Source organism: Rhagoletis zephyria, unplaced genomic scaffold (assembly GCF_001687245.7).
Source record: "Rhagoletis zephyria isolate East Lansing unplaced genomic scaffold, Rhagoletis_zephyria_1.1 Rzeph_scaffold_02260, whole genome shotgun sequence".
NCBI lineage: Eukaryota > Metazoa > Arthropoda > Insecta > Diptera > Tephritidae > Rhagoletis > Rhagoletis zephyria.
The window spans coordinates 44,608-63,972 of NW_016159344.1; the positions used below are offsets into that span (position 1 = coordinate 44,608).

Here is a 19,365-nt window from a genome sequence, read left to right on the forward strand (position 1 = left end):
CGATTTTGCTGAAACAAATTTAAAAAAATTAAAAATTACAATTCCTTTATATTATTATATTATTATTATATATATTATATATTATTATGTCTCATTTTGTTCATAGGTTATGTGACTTTACGTGACATTTTTTTCCGTTTTGGATTTTTTATGAATTAAAAAAAAAAATTTAAATTTTAGGCAAAAATAATTTTTTTTTTTTAAATTAAAATTATTTTTTTTAATTCATAAAAAATGCAAAACGGAAAAAAGTGTCACGTAAAGTCACATAACCTATGAACAAAATGAGACATACATCATGAAATTTAATATTTTAGGCAAAAAATATTTTTTTTCTTCATACATTTATTTTTACCGGCACAACTGTTGATTATATAGAAAAACGTTATATGACAAAAAGTGGTAATTTTCGGCGCGAATGCCTTCTATTTCTTCACAGAGCCTAATTTCATACTTAAAAAAAAAATCTTAATAATTGTGGTGGGGACTACTTTTGATAAAACTGTCAAGTTGGCTGAACAAAATGCCACTTAAGTTCGTTATTTCTTGCACTAAATACAAAAATTAAGTATGATTGGAAAGGTAATGAACCAATCTATTCACCTGCTTTACCATTATACAAAACGTCCTTTGAAATTGCGGTGACTTTTAATTTTTTAAATTAAGATCTATATTCCCAATTTATTTTGAGTAGGCCAGCACTAAAAGATTTAATTTCCTATATGGAGTTCAGAAGCTACTAATTTTTAAAGTTACTTCAAAAAGCGAAAATTAAAAACTTGTCTCGGTCGAGCTCAAATGAAAATAAATGCAGTTCTAAAAAGTCGTTTTTAGCTCATTTTTGATCATGTATTTGTTCTTATGCCGATTTCATTTCTACCGTCTCTTTTCTCTCTACGCACAAATACTAAGGCTAAAAACATAGTGGAGCGGCGAGCAAAGAGCATCAAGCAAAGCGTCGATTTCAAACGCATATGTTTCAATGCCAGAAAGAAGAGGGCGATGAGAACGCAACCGTTTTTTGTAAAAACGAAAGCGCCAATGTCTGATTAGCACAAATCGGGGGTAGAAGCTCTGGTTAAATACAACGTTTGCTTTAACGATCACATGTTATATACATGTTGTCGAAAACTTCGATAATTATGTACAGGCATGGGCAGAGAGTTAGCAGGTGCTAAAAGAGCGTAAGCGTCGCGTGTACGTATACAAGCGAGAGCGCAGCGATGAGAACGCGACAGCATGCAAAATGAATTAGGCACACTAACACATTCTCACNAGTAGAAGCTCTGGTTAAATACAACGTTTGCTTTAACGATCACATGTTATATACATGTTGTCGAAAACTTCGATAATTATGTATAACCGGGAAGTAATGATAACCGGACATTGAGCAACCGGCCTNCCTCACGCTTGTTTGTGGTAGTGCCCACATCTGATTATGTATAACCGGGAAGTAATGATAACCGGACATTGAGCAACCGGCCTTTAGACTTTGTCATACTCAACACTCAGAGAAGGAATCAAGTTTTTCGTACTCGATCTTAGGGTTTCCGAACTTAAAATCGGACTAAAATTGCAAATAATAAAATAGAGAGAACACAAATCTTATACTTTAGTTTGTTCTTATTTTTAAGCCGACATTTTTCCCCCAGTGAATAACTACAAAATTTGAGGGATCTCCAAAAATATTAAGTTTACATTACTTTTACATTGGCCTCAAATGCGTGATTAGAAAGCAGTCATTTCACGGTGTTTACACTGCTAGATTAGCATTTCTTTTGACTTCTCATCAATTAAAAAGGCAAAACAAAAACAAAATGAAGGTAAACAAACACTACATTCCTTATACTTTTTAACAGGTTTTGCATAAAAAAAGGAAATAAACATTTGGATAATGGACGAATTTGGGCTCAATGTAAATGTAATAATAACACTGGATTACAACAAAAATGTTCAATGGATGCCACTACCCAATTCCTATAAAGAATTCCTCGCTGATTCCGAAAATCTAGTTAATTATTATTCAGCTTAAAACAAGAAGTGGTTACAAAAGTGGGAAAGTGGTAATGAGTGGTCGAATGAAAATTCGCAAAGATTTTTTTATGAAATAAGAGCAGAAAAGAGTGTTACTCAGGTGTACGTGGCGTATGAGTAATATTATTTCCTGCTCATATACAGTAAGTACAGAAGAGTCCACAATTTATTGAAGTGAAACTTCTTTAGCGGCGGTTGGTTGGTTGGGAGTAAATTTTCAAACTCGACGGAAATTGCACACGGAAATGGTTGGGGCTGAAACAAGTGCTTCTTGAGTGTATGCACATGATATTAATTTAACAAAAACTTGCTAATAAAAGGGTAAAGAATAACACTTAGAAAAAGACCAATACAACTATGTAAGTAAAGATGAGTACATACATAGATAAAGAAAAAGATAAAGGCAAAGGTAAAAATAAAAACAACAACAAAGATGCGTAAAGATAAAGGCAGAAATGAAAATCAAAGTAAATTTACACAGTTTACTTATAAAGGGCAAAAGTGAAGGGGAGTATGTAGATGAAGGAAATGATAAACATAAAAGTAAAAACAAAGATAAGTATAAAGAAAATGATGACAATGAGCCTGCTGACAAAAGTAAAGATGAAGATAGAGGAAGAAAGATTAAAATAAAGGTAAATATAGAGAAAATGATATAGATGGAGACCCAGAGACTCAATGTGTGAACTATTATGGGATTTTAGAGATTTTCGGGATTCTCGGGACATATCGATATAACAATCGATATTTTTATCGGTTTTGTTATCGAAATTTTTATCGACAGTGATACCGATTTTGCTATCGATATCTTGGGAACTTATCGATATAATGAGCGATATTTTTATGGATTTTGTTATCGATTTAGTTATCCATTTTGTAATCGATAGGTTTACCGATTTTGTTATCGATATTTTTTTATTAGTTTTGTTACCAATATTTTTATAGACTTTTTTATCGATACTGTTACCGATTTTGTTATCGACTATTCATCGATTTTGTTAACGATTATTTTATTATCGATTTTGCTATCGATAATTTATCGATTTTGTTATGGGGTTTGCTATCGCTATTTTTATAGACTTTCTAAACGATTTTTGTGATCGACTTTGATGTCGATTATTTATCGATATTTTATCGACTTTGTTATCGATACTGTTATCGATTTTCTATTGATTATTTACCGATTTTGTTATCGATAATTTATCGGTTTTCGTTATAGGTTTTTATCGATTTTGTTATAGGTTTTGTTATCGATTTTGTTATTGACATTTTTACCGACTTTCTAAACGATTTTTGCGATCGATTTTTCTGTCGATTGTTTATTGATTTTGTCATCTATTTTTTATCGACTTTGTTATCGATATTTTTATCGATGTTTTTGTCGATTTTGTTGCCGATGTTTTTATCGATTTTCTAATCGATTTTTCTGTCGAAATTTTTATCGAATTTGACATCGGTTTTACTATCAATATTTTATCAGTTTTGTTAAAGATATTTTGTTGGGTGTTACTATCGATTTTGTTAACGATAGATTATAAAGAAAAAAATGAAGATAAAGGAAAACAGAATAACATAAATGCAATTAAAACAGGGGTAGAGGTATTAAAAAATATATAGAAAAAATACAAAAATATAACCTTAAGCAAAAGCAGATGTACATATATATGTATGTATATTGGTTATGAAACAAAATAGATATGTAACGTAAGTTTCACTTCTCCAGTGTGGCCCAGGCGCACTTAAATTTTTTTTTAACTTACTTCAGAAATAGAGGAAAGTTATAAAGCAAACCTGAACGAAACAAACCAACTCATCTTAAGACCATAAAATCTCCCGTTGTTTACGAAAAATACCCCTCTAACGGTGCTTTTGGTTTCAAATTCGGCCTAGTAGAAGCTCAACACGAATGCGGACAAAATGAATGTTAGCGTGACAATATATGATTAGAATTTACAACCTGAATTCAGTTGTGTTTTCAGATTTCGTTTTAAATTAGTTTGCAGCAGGTTTTCATAAATTTCGTGAGTAAGAGTAAGATGTACATAGGATGATAATAATCAAGTAAGCACAATTACTCACCGGTTGGTCATTGATGAGCCATTGCAGCCGTGATGCCGGATGTGATTTCCCCGAAGTACAATTTAAGCTCAAAGTATCACCAATTTGATACTGAGTTTGTTGACCGCGAATGAAGGGACCATCGCGTGGCAAAACTAAAGGAAAAACGAAAGATTTTTAAAAAATTAATAACATCGTAGAGCATGTCTAATATGTAGGTATAAGCTACCATAATCAAAACATACATATTGTCACTAGACGCGAGCTCAAAGTTGGCCGCAAAAAAAGCGTTACCATTTTTGACGGAAAAAAAGATGCATAAACTTATTTTCGCGATCAACTATGTTTGCGGGGGTAACAGTTTACAAAGGCCCCAAAAAGTGTTTGCGAAATTATGCTGAAATGACAGTCCTTGCCCAGGTATGAATCCATGCTTTTACGTCAAGTAAGTTTATGCGTCTTTTTTTCAGGGCTCGAATCGTCACATACAATTCGTACTACTTGTTACGTAAAAATACATTTTTCGGATTATGACATACGTGATCGTACCCTTCAGCTTAAACTGACTGACGTATCACGTAATTTTCTTTCGTATCGTTTTCGATCCGTGAACGGATGTTACGATTCAAACCCAGTTTCAGAAGAACTGAGCAGCCTGAAACTACACTCTGTTGTATTAAAATTTATTCTAGTATCTAAACATTAAATGGCGTTCGTCGGTAATCGCATCATGGCTGGACCGATTTGGCAATTTTTTTGCAAATTTGGAGCGGTGGTCGATGTATTTCTAAAACTCGTATTAAAGGGTCGATTTGGTTCATATTCAGTACGTGGGTTGACTATGAAAGAAAACAATTTGCAAAAAATAGACCCGGTAGGTGGCGCTGTAGTCGAGACATTCCTAAAAGTCGTATTTATGGACCGATTTGAGTAATTTTCAGTACGTAAAATGGTTTTGCAAAAAGAAACGTTTCTGCCAAAAAAAGACCCGCTATGTGGTGCCGGAGTCAAGATATTTCCAAAATCACATTTGTTGGCCTACTGGGTTCGTAAAGGAATCTATTTAATTATACCTTTCATGAGCATGAAATGATATTATAACTTTGGTCCGATGTTTGTAAGTACCAGAATAAGAAGAGATAGACCCATTAAAATGTATACTTAAATGATCAGAACGTCGAGCTGAGTCGATTTAGCCATGTCCATCTGTCCGTTTGTCCGTCCGTTTGTTTGTATGCAATTTAGTCTCTCAATTTTCGAGATATCCGGATGAAATTTGGTAGGTGAGTGTATTTTTATAATGTATTTATCATTTGTCGTAACCGGAAGAATCGGACCACTATAACATATAGCTCCCATACAACTGATTGTTTAGATATGAGATTTTTCGTTATAACTCCTTCATTTAAGTAGCTAGGAATATAAAATTTTGCACTGTTGTCTCTGTATCATATAGCCTCCATACAACTGTATTTAGGCTATGTGCGAGTACGTCTTAATTCCTAAGTAAATGGAGAAAAATCATTAATCACTTTAAAATGTTGGTAATGAGGTGAATAGGAATAGTTTAGATTTTTTAAGCATGCAATGATTTTTTCTGGAAGTTTTAATTAATATTATCATTGCTATGGCACAAAAAAGAAATCAATTAGAAAAGTGTCAGTATAAATATATTTGATTTTGGAGCAAGTAAATAATAGGACCCGTTGAGCTAGAAAAAAAGAAAAAGTGGGCGTGGCTCGCCCTTTATTCTTGATTTCTAAGGTGCACATTTTTTGTGCAAATTGAAAAGGACGGTAATAGGGGGTGGTAAAGTGGAATTTTCAATATTTTCTAAAATTATTGAGCCGATTTTCAAAATGTGGATTTTTCAAATAAAATGAATGTTTTTCCACAAAAAAAAAAGTAAATAATTATATTAAAATATATGTTTATCAGAATAAAACAATATTTAAAAAAATTGTGCAAATTTGGAAAAAATTTAAGTTTTAATATAGTTAATTACGTATTTTTTAAGGGAAACATAGAAACACGTTTTTTAGTTTTTCTCGAAATATGTATATAATTTTATACCATTATAATCAATGGATGAAGGCGGATCATGTCCACTTTTTCTTTTTCTCCAGCTGAACCCCCCCGAGCGCACTTGTGCACAAGGGTATATTAATTTTGTTCACATAACGGTTGTTTGTAACAGCCAAAACGAATCGAGATAGATATAGACAAATGTATACATAAATGATCAGGATGAAAAAAGAAATCGATTAAGCCATGTCTGTCTGTCTGTCCGTCTGTCCGTCTGTCCGTCTGTCCGTGTACACGATAACTCGAGCAAAAATTGAGATATCTCAACGAAATTTGGTATGTAGGTTTCCCTTAATCCAAGGTAGGTTGGTATTGAAAATGGGCGAAATCGGACTTTAACCACGCCCACTTCCCATATAACGGTAATTTCCAGAAATACGAAAACTGCGATATTTTAGTAACTACTGAAGATAATTCACTCAAAATTGATATTTACAATAATTTTCAGACGAAAAATAAGAATATTATAAATTTTTGGAAAATGGGCGTAGCCACGCCCACTTATGGTTACATGTGTATATCTTGGTAACCGCTGCACCAATTTCTTCCAAACTTGGCACAGTTGTTGGCCTTGGTACAGCATAAAAAACCGCCGAAACTTTTTAAAATCGGACAATAACCACGCCCACATCCCATATAACGGTAATTTAGAGAAATACAAAATCTTCGATAAATCATTAAATATTGAAGCTAATTTATTCAAAATTGATGCTTGCAACAATTCTTTACCAAGAAATACGTTTATGGTGAAATTTTGTAAAATGGGCGTGGCACCGCCCACTTATGATCACATATAAGTNTTTATGGTGAAATTTTGGAAAATGGGCGTGGCAGCGCCCACTTATGATCACATATAAGTATATCGGTAACCGTTCTACCAATTTGTACCAAACTCGGTATGGTTATTGTACTTGCCACGTGTAAGCAAAACGTTGAAAATTATTGAAATCGGACTAAAATAACGGCCGATTCTCATATAACGGTAAATTTAAGAAATGCTTGAAACTTCAATATTTCGAAATTGAAGGACGCTAATTTACTCAAAATTGATACACCTCGGCTTACCATCTAGCGGAAGGTTTCGGAAGGGTGAAAAAACATATATTTAATACTTGCGCCGGGTATTTAATGTTCGGCTCCGCCCGAACTTAGACTTTCTTACTTGTTAGTATTAACTTATTCCCAAGCAATTTAGGTTGTCAAACGAACTGACACAGTTTAAGCAGTCGGTGGAATATTACTTTAGGTACTGAAATTTAGGTCAACTCGCTTACAGCCTTAGTATCCAAAGTGGTACTTTGAATACATACATATGCACAAAATAATCTAAGTGTGTCCATCATTGGTTTAAACACGCAACAGTATTTAAAAACTGTTATTTTAAATTGGTATGATTTTAATTTATTTATAGTATTTATCTACATTTTAATATTACTAAATTATCTATACTCATCCCATAATGAGTCAGTTAGGGCATGATTAAATGCACAGTTTTTCAAGCGGAAAATTTCGGCCATGATTTTTAATGACATGTAAATTCAGTATTTATTGAAAGCAGGTTTCACCAACAACTTATATTAGCGGAATGTCAATGAAAAAAAAGTTAACCTTATTCTATTTTTTGTTAAAAGTTTTAGTTTTTTACAAAATTTTCGTAACTCGCATGGTGGTAAGTGCAAAATTAATGCTTATTCTTAAAATTTAAACAGTGCCAATGGCGCGTTATCTAACTTTATAAATAAATTGTATATTATAAATTAAAATGAATAAATTACAAAAACCAGGTGTATGTAAAATTTTTATTATTATATAGAGGTCGAACAATTTATAGTTGAAACTTTGTGCAATATTTAAAAATTCAACAAACTTTTTAAAAAATTTCGAGCATTTCTAATTGGATTTCCTATGGATATTCTGAGTATGCAGTTTTGTGGCACTCTGAATTCTAGTACAGTAAAGCGCAAGTTTCCAACAGCTAAAAAATACCCTTGATTTTTTAACATTTTTTTTATGAGTCATATTACAGTCTGAAATATGATGCTTTTTGAGTATTTAAAACAAATATTCTTTATAGTTCTGATTACTAATAAAATTTTAGTTGTATTTGAACTTTGTTATTTNCTGAAACTTTGTGCAATATTTAAAAATTCAACAAACTTTTTAAAAAATTTCGAGCATTTCTAATTGGATTTCCTATGGATATTCTGAGTATGCAATTTTGTGGCACTCTGAATTCTAGTAGAGTAAAGCGCAAGTTTCCAACAGCTAAAAAATACCCTTGATTTTTTAAAATTTTTTTTATGAGTCATATTACAGTCTGAAATATGATGCTTTTTGAGTATTTAAAACAAATATTCTTTATAGTTCTGATTACTAATAAAATTTTAGTTGTATTTGAACTTTGTTATTTTTGTTCAACTTAGTATTTATGACACCAAAAGCGTTCGAAATGAGTTAGTATGGTTGACTGGTCTCAGAATAATATTTATGAAGAAAGAAACACTTATTTTAGACTCATATAAATTCTGAGCACTTAGAAAATTATTTAAAAGGATGAAAAACAAATAAAAAAATAACGGTACCTTTTAGCCATTTGAAACTATGTATAATATGTTACAACTTATCAAAATGTGGTGCGGCTATAATTTTTTCGACCACTGTAAGTACATACATGCATACATATGTATATATATAAATTATTTATAAATTTATATGTGTCATTATTTCACAGTCTCCTATTTATATGACAAGCATTAAGGCGAAAATATTAGATGGTGAACTTGTGGAGCATTTCGATTTATTTTTGGTGGATCGTAACGGACATAAGGCAGTCAATGGCATCCTTGTCTACAGAATTGAAATTAAATTTGTTGAAATACAAATTAACGTGCAAATTGAACGTCAAAACAATAAGTGGTCACGCATTTTAGATATAAAGATTGATCTTTGCAAATTTCTTAATGATCAATTTAACAATAACCGTTGGCACCGATATGTACTTATACTAAATGCCCTAAAAAATTCTCCAGCCTTTCAGCAGAAATGTCCCATACCAGCGGTGAGTATGTGATAGAGCATATCTCTGTATATAGTATGTATGTACATACATACATATATCGTCACCTGAAATACAAAAAGACGTAACATCGTCGCTGAAATTCAAAAAGTCGTAATTAATAAAAAATTTAAAATTCAGTTTTTGACTATCATGATGGATTTCATCGAATTACAACTCCCACATCATTTAATGAAAGAATTAAAAAAAAATTTAGCCACGATGTAGTTACGTTTTTTTTTGCATTTCAGGTAACGATATGCACTCATATGTGGGAACATATTTTGAGACGGGGATTTTTCAATAAAAAAAAATTTTCAACATAGTAGCTAAATTTTTTTCCATAAATTATCTCTTGCCAACCTAATTGAAGTACATCATACCCGTGTAACTAATATTTTATAATTGCTACTCTTTTTCAGCCATATCTTTAAAATTGTTTCCTACTAGCCCGGTCAAGTTAAATATTCAAAGTTGCAATAACTCGCATAAAGCTCAATATTGGTACGAATGTTACGAAAGTGACTATAAATGAAATGATCTATCCCATACCTGTATATTTATACCCGAGCGCATTTGTGCACAAGGGTATATTAACTTTCTTCACATAACGGTTGTTTGTAACAGCCAAAACGAATCGAGATAGATATAGACAAAGGTATACATAAATGATCAGGATGAAAAACGAAATCGATTAAGCCATGTCTGTCTGTCTGTCCGTCTGTTCGTCTGTCCGTCCGCCCGTGTACACGATAACCATAGCAAAAATTGATATATCTCAACGAAATTTGGTATGTAGGTTTCCCTTAATCCAAGGTTGGTATTGAAAATGGGCGAAATCGGACTGTAACCACGCCCACTTCCCATATAACGGTAATTTCCAGAAATACGAAAACTGCGATATTTTAGTAACTACTGAAGATAATTCACTCAAAATTGATATTTACAATAATTTTTAGACGAAAAATAAGAATATTATAAATTTTTGGAAAATGGGCGTAGCCACGCCCACTTATGGTTACATGTGTATATCTTGGTAACCGCTGCACCAATTTCTTCCAAACTTGGCACAGTTGTTGGCCTTGGTACAGCATAAAAACTTTTTAAAATCGGACGATAACCACGCCCACATCCCAAATAACGGTAATTTAGAGAAATACAAAATCTTCGATAAATCAGTAAATATTGAAGCTAATTTATTCAAAATCGATGCTTGCAACAATTCTTTACCAAGAAATACGTTTATGGTAAAATTTTGGAAAATGGGCGTGGCATCGCCCACTTATGATCCCATATATGTATATCGGTAACCGTTCTACCAATTTGTACCAAACTCGGTGTGGTTATTGTGCTTGCCACAGATAAGCAAAAGGTTGAAAATTATTGAAATCGAACTAAAATTACGGCCGTTTTTCATATAACGGTAAATTTCAGAAATGCTTGAAACTTCAATATTTCGAAATTGAAGGANTGAAACTTCAATATTTCGAAATTTAAGGACGCTAATTTACTCAAAATTGATACACCCCGGCTTACCATCTAGAGGTAGCTTTCGGAAAGGTGAAAAAACATATATTTAATACTTGCGCCGGGTATTTAATGCTCGGCTCCGCCCGAACTTAGACTTTCTTACTTGTTTTTATTGTAATTATTTAAGGTCAAAATTATTTTTAACATGTTTACCATATCTATATAACCTCTAAAAAAAAGATTGTGTAGATTTCCTACCTTATTATTCGCGAAATTACATGCTCGATTATTAAACGAATAGTTTGTTTGAATTTCGGACCTTTTAGAGTGTAATATAGCTGCTGTAGTGTGCGTAAATTTACTAAGAAGGTGTGTACAAGCTACAAAATACACATCTGCTGTTCGATTTCACCCGTAGAATGGCGTAAAGCCGCAAACAAAAAGGATTTTTACACACGAAAATATGTAAACGAAAAAAATACATANACCCGTAGAATGGCGTAAAGCCGCAAACAAAACGGATTTTTACACACGAGAATATGTAAACGAGAAAAATACATATTCATCGTGTAAATTTAACAAAAAAAAAATTTTAAAATAAACAAAAATATACTCGATTTATAGATTTTGTAGAGTGTACCAAGTTCCAGTACTCTACCACAAATACTTCTAGAGGCATGTGCAATGAAAAATTCCGTTTGTATGGTAGGTGCCACGGTCCTTTGGCTAATTGAGATAAAAGCTATCCTATAATTTAAGCTGGGCTAAATGACATCAGTGTGCCAAATTTCATTATGATCGGTTGAGTAATTCAAGCGTGAAAGCGTAACAAACAAACCATTCACATTTATATTAGTAAGGATTAGCCAGTACTGACCATTGGAATAACTTTCACATAGACCCAAATACACAAAGACAAAATATTACACCAGGCCTTATGAATTTGTTTGGCTTTGCTAGGATTCTTTTTCTGAAGAAGTAAAGAAGCATATTTTATACCCACAAATGTAAAATAAGTACCGCTCAACTATTGTCACAAGAAAATTCACGCTTTATACAAAATACGCGAAATTCCGTTACAGTTGTGAGTAGCCTTTTTCTCACATTTGGTAACTGGCACATTTGTTTAACGCCTGTATTTTTATTCCTCAGAACCTACAAATAACCGTCTGAAAACCCCGAGCTTTAGGTCTGACCGCTCAAGAAGTCATACCCTAATGAGAAGTATATTTTGTGCGAGTTGCACAAGAAATGTCCTGATATTCTCGATCTTAACAAGTAAATTAGTAATTTAAACCGTTAGTTTTGTTGTGAATAACTATTTACTAATATTTACACACAAAATTAGTATTAGCAAAGGTATAAAAACCACACTGGGCCATGCAGCTGCTTTGTGGCGGCAACAATGTGTCAGTACGCAAAATGTCCCCATCTCAAAAGTTTTCCCCATATAACTATATGTATCTATGTATGTTTGCATGTATATTTTTGTTTTGGTTTTTTAATATGCAGCACTACGTTTACAAGATTGAAAACTTTGATGTTGTTTGGGATTATCCGGAGTATTTGCCGAACACATCATTTATTTGCAATATTACCGGCTATACTAGAGATCATATTATGTGGAAAGTTGGTGCTACTGGATTTACTAAAAACTTGATAAACACGAAAAAGCCGTAATATCGTTTTTAAATTAAGTATGTACTACACTCTAATTTTATGTGATACATTCAATAATAAGAGTATTTGTAATATTACACTTAAGTAATAACAGCTAAAATTGGATATTTATTATATTATATATATTAAACTATTCACGTTATATGTATATATAGTATATATTATATACCAAAACTAAAAGGGATTTTTTATAGGGATTTGTGAGAGAAGGGAAAAGGTTAGCATAATCACTTCTTTCATATTCTTCAGTACCCGTCGTTTACGCGAACTGGCCCATATCTTCTAGTATCTTGTGTAGATACAATATGTTTTTGATTTAGCATCTGTTTAGTCATGATAATCTATGTGTAATTGGTGGTTTCAACCTAAGTAATATCGAGTGGTCTGCTATGGGCGATAGTCCAGGGCTACATCAGAAATCTGTTAATACTATTGCTGAAACCTATAGGTGGATAATTTTTTAAGTTATGACCTCATGATAACCTCAGATAAATGATTTCACGAACGCCATTGGAAAGGTAATTTTTTAAAGATGAGGAGAGTTTTTATGGTTTCAAAATTAGTTAAAAATTACGGCCGAATTCGTCGTTTAAAAATTTCTGTATTTGTGTATGATTGTTGTTGCAACCTTTTCAAATTGAGCTCTTTACACATTTTGTTTTACTTCGTATTTGAAATTAAACTTTGAAATAAAGATAAATATGAAGATGAAGAAATAAATGATAATGATGAGAAAAAAAAGAAGGCAAAAGTGAAGACAAAGGCGAAAATGGAGACAATGAATTAGGGTAACTAAAAGAGTAAGGAAATTAACTGAAATTTTTCGAAAGTAATCGAAATAAATTCAGTCATAAAATATACCGAAATTTATCGAATCAATGAAGTTTATAGTTGTCAAAATTTATCGAGGTATCCATGCGTATTGAGTTATCGCACCGTATCGAATTATTCAAATTGATCAATGTTTATTGAGTTGTCGAAATGTATAGACACAGAAACTTAGTTGTCGAAATTTACGGATAGTTATCGAGCTATCAAAATTTTTAGAGTTATCGAAATTTGTCAAATTAAAGAAATTTATCAAGTTATCGATATTTTTTAATTAGCATTATTTATAGAGTTAACGAAATTGATCGATAGCTTTCGAAAAATGTAGAGCTGTCAAAATTTCAAAAAATGTATAAAGGTATCCAAATATATATATATTTTTAAGTTATCCAAATTTATCGAGTCGAGAATTATCAAATCATTGAAATTTATCAATCAATTCCAAGTCCTGCCGAAGTCCTCCAAAGACCTTCAAATATATAAAAAATATTGTAGTCACGTTTTAGTTCCGAAGCAGAAGATTTTCCGGTAAGTTACCTGTAAGTTTAGCTACATACGTGTTAAGTTAGAAAACCTCTCCAAGGCTCTTAAAAACTATAAAAACGGTCGAATTTCGACAGTAACTGGCACTCTAGTTTTTATTAATGACAATATTAGTTTTGGTTTATTGGAATGCCTCGATCCTTTATGAGTTCAATACTATCCGTTTGGACAGGTTCTCTACGAGTTTTTGTTATAGAAAATGTGATTTTGTGGAAGTGAATCTTGCAATCGAGTCCTTAGATTGGGATTCTTTATTTATTAGGGTTGAAGTTGCCAAATGTTTTGATATCTTTAAATGTAAGATTAGTAAAATATGCAGAAATAATATACCGAGAATTAAAAGGCAATGTTATAAGATTCCTGGGAACACTAAATAGCTGAAAAACTCAAGAATTTTTAGAAACCACTTTTATAAATGATTTAAATTATTTAATTCATTTTTAAATAGAGAGAAATACATACAAACTCGAAGAAGTTTAAATCTATAAGCACAAAGCTAAAGCGTAATTATGTTCTACAATTTGAGTCTGGGATAAAATCCAATCCCAAAGCTTTTTGGAGGTATGTCAAGTCTAAAATCGTTTTCAAGCATTCCCCTCAGTAGTATTTTATAATGATTTCCAAGGTCACACGTCAATTGAGGCTGAAAATCTTTTTGCAGATTTCTTTAACTCTAATTTCGAACTGGAAGCTGATCTAAGTGAAAATAATAAACTGATGTGCATGGGTTATCTTCATACTTTCCCAAGTGTTGCTACGCATTCACGCATCGGTTTTTTCAACAAANTTTGGAAGCTGATCTAAGTGAAAATAATAAACTGATGTGCCTGGGTTATCTTTATACTTTCCCAAGTGTTGCTACGCATTCACGCATCGGTTTTTTCAACAAATCTCTCGAGGTTGGTGAGTTTATTGATGCCTTGAAGGTCACTCTTACCAACCCCATATTTAAAAGTGGGAACAAGAAGTTTATGGATAGTTTCAGTTCACAATTTGACCATCCAGGTGGAGCTGGAGTAAAGTAATTACTTAAAATGTTATGCATGATCCGAATTGGTTTATATTCGAAAGATGCATTGGTATCGTAAAATAAATTTTTGCCGTGAAAAAATGTGCGCGCCAAGTGGCTCCGGAGTAAATAGAGTTATTACTAAAAATGTGTATTTATGATGCAATTTGGCTCATCTCATACTCGGAATATAGAGTGGTAATGGTAAGGGCAATACTTTTACAAAAAGGAGCCACCAGGTGTCGCTGGTGCTGAGTTATTGCTATAAAACGTCCAGTGAGAGAAAGTGTCGTGAATCTCCGATTATGTCGACCTGCTACACAACTGAGTTTGTCGAACTGCCGTGTTCTCCGACTGGCCCAATGGATATGATTTACCAATATTATTCTGCGTTAAAGCTTCATTCGGCGACAGCAAGATTGAGTTGTCCAGGGGTCAATCTCAAATCACCGCCGTTAAATCCCACCAGAAATATTAGGGGCAATTCCAAGAACCTCTTCGCCGGCATTATATTTTCGTTGGGTTTTTTAAGACTGCTTTGGAAGTATGCCTTCCAAACTCTAAACCATAACATTAGCATATAAATCGTGCCCGTGAATTGTTGGTGAAATGCTTTGACCAAAATATCTCAGTAAAAAACATTAAATTAATTAAATAGTTCGCCGAGTCTGCTAGTTAACTAACTGATGACATAAAAAAAGAATAACTTATTTAGTTCATAAGAAATTCCTTCATACACAAAAGTATCGATATGAGTAATAAAGTATAAGACATTTTTCAGGTATAGATATTTCCTCCCACACTACATTGAAATAAAAGTATAGATAATTGCATGGTATCGTTTCATCCCTAAGTATTATAAAATAATGTAAGGGGGACGTCATAATGTACCTTTCTACTATTTAGCATGTCATTGGTCGGTAACAAGAGCAACTTAAATTAAAATATATTAATTGCATTCGGGCGTGTCTCAGTCCATTACCCACCAAAGCGGCTTTAACTTTTTATACCCGAGCGCACTTGTGCACAAGGGTATATTCATTTTGTTCACATAACGGTTGTTTGTAACAGCAAAACGAATCGAGATTGATATAGACAAATGTATACATAAATGATCAGGATGAAAAAAGAAATCGATTAAGCTATGTCTGTCTGTCCGTCCGTCTGTCCGTCTGTCCGTGTACACGATAACTCGAGCAAAAATTTAGATATCTCAACGAAATTTGGTATGTAGGTTTAATCCAAGGTAGGTTGGTATTGAAAATGGACGAAATCGGACTTTAACCACGCCCACTTCCCATATAACGGTAATTTCCAGAAATACGAAAACTGCGATATTTTAGTAACTAATGAAGATAATTCACTCAAAATTGATATTTATCAATAAGTTTTAGACGAAAAATAAGAATATTATAAATTTTTGGAAAATGGGCGTAGCCACGCCCACTTATGGTTACAATAACCACGCCCACATCCCATATAACGGTAATTTAAGAAATACAAAGTCTTCGATAAATCAGTAAATATTGAAGCTAATTTATTCAAAATTGATGCTTGCAACAATTCTTTACCAAGAAATACGTTTATGGTAAAATTTTGGAAAATGGGCGTGGCACCGCCCACTTATGATCACATATAAGTATATCGGTAACCGTTCTGCCAATTTGTGGTTATTGTGCTTGCCACATATGTATAAGCAAAACGTTGAAAATTATTGAGATCGGACTAAAATAACGGCCGCTTCTCATGTAACGGTAAATTTCAGAAATGCTTGAAACTTCAATATTTCGAAATTGAAGGACGCTAATTTACTCAAAATTGATACACCCCGGCTTACCATCTAGCGGAAGGTTTCGGAAAGGTGAAAAACCCTATATTTAATACTTGCGCCGGGTATTTAATGTTCGGCTCCGCCCGAACTTAGACTTTCTTACTTGTTTTTATTGCAAATAGTAAGCGTGGAGCCTTTCTGAAATTTCTATATAATGAACGATTTTTTATGTGATATGAATTTATATCAGCCAAAATAACGTAAACGACTTTTTTTCAAATTGTCCCTAGGAATATTTTTTCATCAAAAATAAAATTTTGAAAAAAATGTCTCTTGCGTTATTTTGGCGGTTAGGGCTCGACATCAAAGCTAAATTATGAAATGCGAAAATTTAATTGGCTATACAAAAATAAGTTATAATTTGAGTTGTGTCGTTATTGTAGAGCAAAATATCGAGATGTATATAAGTATCTAAATATGTATGTAGATGGTTTTAAAATAAAGTATTAAAAGTGGTAGCCCTTTCATCGGAAAGCTTTTATTGGCATTGGTTATTGGCATCCTCACAGCAGCAGATTAAGTGCTTGAAAAAGTTAACTTAATCATAGCAAAAACACACAACCACTCCTTGCCCTTTAATAGTTACATAACCTCTCACTTCCATTTGCCAGCTGTTGATGAGTGTTAAAAAAATCGCATCGATAAAATCTGATAATATTGGCTTTTGTAGCACTCGCGTATTTGCTAAAGTGCACTCTTACATTAACCACAAATCCTTGCTGCCAACGTCGCACTCCGTTTGTGTTGTCTGCAAATTGAAACAGATTTTCCGTGGCTTAAACAGACTATTATTGTTGACCTTTAATGGCTTGCAGTGGAACTGAGTGAAAAGTCACTTTAAATACGTAGGAAATGTAACTGAAGTGATGCAAAAAGTAATAAAATCGAAAAGCAACAGAAATAATCAGAACTTATTTTAAGAAAAGGAAATTTACCTTACACTATACTTAGTCAAGTCAAATAAGACCTCAACCACTAAGATCTCTTAAAGGGGACAAAACTTATATTAATCTTCGCCTTTGTACCAGTCTTTTAGCCTATTTCCACCAAAAGCTTAACTGCGGCTCAGGGCGGAAAAAAGTTTATGGAATTTTAACATGGGATGATCAGCAAGGTTTATTTTTTTCATTTTCTTTTTTACTTTCGTTTGCTTGTACTTAATACAAGCAGTTACCCCCTTCGAGCTGTAATTTCCTTTTTGCAATAGTCATAAACTGCAGTCAAGGCTTAGTGGAAATGAGTTTTAGTAATTAATTGCCTTTGTAAATTGAGTTTTCTACCTTTCATGAACATGTTATTATAACTTTGGTCCCATGTTCGTAAGTACGAAGTTAATACAAGAGACAGATGCCTGAAAATATATCCCAAATGATTCGAACATCGAGCTTAGATGAGTCAGCTATGCCCGTCTGGCTGTTTACCTGTCTCTCTGCCTGTATTTCTCTCTGTGAGAACATAAACGGGTGCTTTTTTATAATGTTTTAATCATTAGTCGAAACAAAATCGGACGACTTCTACATATAAACACATGCATTGCTTCCATATATTTAACAGATTGCTCAGATATGATCAATGCCGATAATATTTCAACCCTTTTTTGAAAATAAATATAATTGTAACCTTTGTATTCTTGGAGATTTAAAACTTCACTGATGTAATTTGGGTGGAACTACAAAACATTGGTATTCAAACGCCAACGAATATTAACAGACCTCATTAAATAAATTTCATTGATATCCTGTTTAGATTAAATATCTCACAAATTAATAATTTACATGAAAAGCTTTTTAAACTACTCTGTTTTTTAAATGTAAATTTAATACCAAATCTTTTTGGATATGATTCTCTGATATGTACCCCTGATAAACACCATGCCCCCATTACTCTTCCTTTTGATTTTTTTCGATGACATAATATTTGTGATTACTAAAGGTACTTCTTTAAAATTTCGTGACGCGAATTGTGATGATTTAAATCTTTATATTTTGGAGGTAAATTGGAGCAAATACTATCAATTCTGGTGAAGTGAGTGAACTCTTTGAAACTTTCCCCTCTTAACTCAAGGTCTCAAGCTTCCTCTAATCCCGCTCAGGACTCACAAACTACCTTGGTATACTAGTAATCTTAAACAAATTTAAAAACAGACGAAATAAGTATCACCAATTGTAAACATCTAATAACAACAACATCAATCTAAGGGATATATGTCTCTATTTCATAAAGAGGTTTAAAGGCCTTGACATTTTTTTACAACAAATAAAACAGCAGATTTGAATGTGAATTGAAAGAAAACTCCAAGGCCTTTTAAAATTTGATTCTGTTTTATTTAACCGCTTAAGCACACAATCTTTAGCTAACACAGTAAAATTTTTTGCTGAATCTATTAAAACTCATTTGCTGTAGATCAGTCATGCCCAACGTTGGCAGAACTCCATAAGCAAGTGCCCTGCGCTGGGCATGCCTGCTGTAAGGATAAATCGATACCATCAAGGTATTACTCAAATCAGTACTTGTACCTGTATCAAACAAAGTATCGATACCTACTCAGTATCGGAAAGGTATCAAGTACTTGTACTTAGAACTACGATTTTGCAGATTTTTCAAAGTTATTGAATTTTTTTCACAAAAAATATGCAGTTTTACAAGATTATTTACATATCTTCTAATATTTTTTACAAGATTAATAGATAAAGTTTTTTCATATAAATATAATATAAGTTTGAGAAAATAACTCCTTTTTTGTTATATTTCCCCAAAAAAATCAACTTTTCC

General features: G+C 32.6%; 1 protein-coding gene across 1 annotated transcript in view; it reads right to left on the reverse strand.

The window, feature by feature from the left end:
* Window positions 1–19,365, reverse strand: part of beat-IV (beaten path IV) — a 33,613-nt gene that overhangs the window by 4,084 nt on the left and 10,164 nt on the right. The window contains exon 4 of the mRNA XM_017620823.1: window positions 4,114–4,247. Within this exon, the coding sequence (XP_017476312.1) occupies window positions 4,114–4,247 (134 nt within the window). The remainder of the gene's footprint in view (window positions 1–4,113; window positions 4,248–19,365) is intronic.